This window comes from Tamandua tetradactyla, chromosome 2, assembly GCF_023851605.1.
Source record: "Tamandua tetradactyla isolate mTamTet1 chromosome 2, mTamTet1.pri, whole genome shotgun sequence".
Taxonomy (NCBI): domain Eukaryota; kingdom Metazoa; phylum Chordata; class Mammalia; order Pilosa; family Myrmecophagidae; genus Tamandua; species Tamandua tetradactyla.
The window spans coordinates 51057375-51061017 of record NC_135328.1 but is presented as its reverse complement, the minus strand read 5'-3'; the positions used below and the strand labels follow the sequence as shown (position 1 = coordinate 51061017).

The following is a 3643-nucleotide window of genomic DNA, read 5'->3' as shown; positions in this document are numbered from 1 at the left end:
CTGGCAGTTGGAGAGAAAGTGAAAAGAGAAAATGGGAGAGAGAAAAAGGGAGAGAGCTGGTAAGGCAAGAGCAGCCATGGTGGTGGTGAGGGTGGGGGATAGGAATGGGAAGAACGCGCTGGTATAGGTGTGGGGAAAAGAGGCAAGAAAGGGAAGGTGGAAAGGACTGGAGATGGGCAGGGGCCAGAGCTTCACAGGGAGTCTGGGGTGGAGGTTGGTTTGGCCCCTTCCCCACCACACACGCTAGTCTCACACACACCACCCAGGCAGTGTACCCAGAGCTTCAGAACACATGCTCTGCCCCCTCTGGCTTTCCTGCTGGCTCCCTCTTCTCTGACCACCACGTCTCCCAAACCGCTGGCCCAGGGCCACCCCTAGCCTCAGGGAGTACGGGATCATGAGACCCACTCAACAGCCGCCAAGCCTGATGGAGAAAGACAGGAGAACACTGTTTGAACCAGGAGGGTGAAGCTAAAAGGGATGGCTGGAGGGGGCACTGGTAGCCCCTTTTGGTGGTCAGAAAGCCCAGGGGTCCTCTGAAGGGGGATGCCAATGGCCACAGACTTATAAGTCTAAGAGGGGAGCCTCAGCTGGTCGGGGGGCTGCAGGTCGCGTAGGTGAGGCTGGGCCCTTCCTGCTGGGGAAAAGCAGAACAAGAGTCAGTGGCAGGGCAGTGGCAGACAGGTTAGCTAGGTGAATTCTGTGGCCCAGATGGGGCAGAACTCAGAGAAACTGACTTGTCCAGGTCAGCAAACACTGTTGTCCCCTTGGCTGAAAAGTGTAGGTCACCCCTAGGGGCCACAGGTCAAAGTCCATGAGCCTGCTGGCTGGCTGTGGTGCTTCATCTGAAGGGTCCGAGAACGCTGTCTTCAGTCACATACTAGCAATAAGAAGAAGTAGGGGAAGAAGCTGCCCAGTCTCTGCCTCACCTGTGAGGTATGTTATGGGCTGATGGTGTATGTAGGGCCCTTTCAGAAATCAAACAACCAGAGCCTTCACCACAACTAACTATTCAGTTGCTGGCATGATAGAGGAAGTGGGACTCTGACTGCCCTTGCCCTATGGTGGATTTGGTTCCTAGACTTCCCAGCCTGGGAGCTGGACGTCTTGCCCCAGCAGCATGGTGCAGATTAGGGGACGGGTGTGGCATCTCCAGGATGAAATTCAAAGGCCTCTGGCCACCTCAGAATCGAGCCCCACACACAATCCCCTTCAAGCTCCCATCCTCTGCATCATAAACCATGAGTTTGCTATCCTTTCTGATGGCTCCAGAGAGTACTCGTGACTACCAGTTTGGGTATGGAGCCTGTCCCAAGAGCCCTCCAGGCTCAGCCATAAAGGTCTTGGGCAGTGGCACTGAGTCCCGAGGCTCACTGGGAAGGGAGGTGAAAGAGCCAGCTGGTGGCAAGGATAGAAAGAGGAAAGAGTAAGTCTGGAGCTGCAGAAGTGAGAGGGAAGGGGACCTGGTTCTGAGGTCCCAGGTATGCCCCCCAGTGTGGAGCTGGTGCAGCAGGGGGCAGACACACCTCATGCAGCAGGCAGAGAGGCATGTACCTACCGTGGCTGATGCTCCTCAGGGATCACTGATAGTGATTCTGAAAGACAGCACGAAATCAACATGGCAGTTCACACGCACAGATGGGACAGGCCAGGGGGTGGGGGATACGCACACGCACACGTCCGGGCGTGCACACACATGCTGTGAGGCCCCACGGCCCTGCATGCATACGCTAACACACATGCCTACAAACAACACGCATACACCTCCCAATGCCCTCCACCCCACTGCCAACCCCTCCCCGCCCCCCACAGCCCAGCACCCTACTGGCTGGTACGTGCAGCATGGATCTGGGGCATGCTAGCCACTCAGCACACTGAAGCACACGCATGGGCTGAGTCACAACACGGAAGCTCATCTGCATACAGAAGGCATTTGCACCAGCTCCCTGCACACTTGTCCTGGCATGCTCAGAGGGCCATCCGCCCTGCTCCATAAGGGGCACAGCTTGTTTTCTTGGGGTCTGGCTGTCATTTCTCAGCCCAAGAGTCCTTCCATGGATCTCTACTGCACAACAGCACTGAGTCCCAACAAGTCAAATCTCTGTAGGCTCTGAAGATCCCCAAACTATCCCACCCTACCCAGGGCAACCACCTCTTATTCCTCCTTGCTCTCTCTGTATTCTCTCCTCTGGCTGGAGACTCTCCTCAATGCACACCACAAGAAACCTTTCCCCACACTGCTGCTCTCTGCCCAAACGCCCTCCCCATTCCTCATCATTGACTTTTATCTCTATCAACCACCAGACAACAATGAAGTCAGCTGCCTTTAAGATACCATGTCAGACTGTTCCCTTCTTCAAGGCAGGGCCATGATTCACCAACAGTTTTCCATGTGTTAGCAAGACTGGAGTTAGAGCAGGTGCCAAATCTTACAGTTCTTTTATACATCACATAGACCTTGACATGTGTAAAAAGCCCTTAATAATCTGAATTCATGTTGGCAGTTAGCAAAATGCTCCTACAGCCATTTGCAGTTAATGAGGTTGCCACTGTCTATCTTGATTCCCACACCAATCCTGGGAGAAAGGTAGAACATTATCATTTGATAGAAGGGAAACTGAGGCCCTAGAAGTGAAGTGATGATTTGTCCCAAGACAAATCAGCATCTCTGGACTCCCAGATCAGTGCTCCTGCCCCAAATCCTATCTGGGTTACCATAGAGCGAGTCCCATGCCATCCCTGCTTTATTTTGGGTTTATGGCAGCTAGGCCCATGGCCCTACCCTCCAGTCATGTGGAAACATAAATGGATGCTATTGGTCTGATGTGTTCTTCCTCAAGAGAATGTGGCCAATGGAGACAGGGCAGATTGTGTCACATATCCAAGGAAGCTTCCTGGAAAGAGGGTGGTAGATCAAGAAGGCAAAACTGAAGGATGAAGTAGAATCCTTTTTCCTAGAAATCTCTGGGAACAGACAGCGCTCACCCACTCCTGCTCCCACCCCAAACATGTTGGTCCAGGACAGGCAAAGAGTCAGAGGCAAGGGAGGGAAAAAGCCATCACATTGCCCCATGGCTCCCAGACCCCCTCTCTCCAGCTGCCCCCTGTCCTACATCTGCCTGGGTGCCACTCTTACACTCTCACACCTGTGTGCACGCCCACATGCACACACCACACACCTTGCTGGTCACACAGTCACAGCCTGGCCTCTGTTCCTGTGGGTCAGAGACAGGACACTTGCTTGGAACAGCTCAAAAAAGTAGGAGGACAGGGCACCGGGGTAGCCCTGAGTGTAACTGAGCAGAATCCACAGTCCAAGAGGATCTGGGTTCAGACCTCAGATTCGAGGTAGGCTCGCCAGGGGCGGGGAGACGAGGAGAGCACGGAATGGGGAACGGAGGAGAGCAGAGAAGGATGGAGGAGGAATGTAATGTGGGGGAAGCTGCGAAAAGTGAAAAAGGAGGGAAGCGCCATGCAAGTGCCGGAAAGAAGGGGGCAGATGGGATGAGCCCCACGGCCCTCTTCCCGGGAACGACCGCCTCTGGGACTCAGCGCTCCCTGGAGGGCAGGCTCCGCCAGCCCTCGGCCACAGGACCCTGGCTCCCGCACCTACAGTCCTAGTGCCTAGGATGGAGAGGGCCGG

The 3643-nt window shown here is 54.7% G+C and overlaps 1 protein-coding gene across 4 annotated transcripts in view; it reads right to left on the bottom strand.

Moving 5' to 3' along the window:
- DNM1 (dynamin 1) overlaps window positions 1–3643 on the bottom strand; it is a 51890-nt gene that overhangs the window by 1498 nt on the left and 46749 nt on the right. For 2 of the 4 annotated variants that reach the window (XR_013169486.1, XR_013169490.1), the window contains exons 22-23: window positions 1559–1595; window positions 276–634 (exon numbers count right to left, since the gene is read on the bottom strand). Coding sequence is in view for 2 of the 4 variants with exons in the window: in XM_077146052.1 (XP_077002167.1) it covers window positions 565–634 (70 nt within the window). In the remaining 2 variants the exon portion in view is untranslated. Of the gene's footprint in view, window positions 1–71; window positions 638–1558; window positions 1596–3643 lie in introns of those variants that run through there. The other 2 variants (XM_077146060.1, XM_077146052.1) reach the window with 2 other exon arrangements.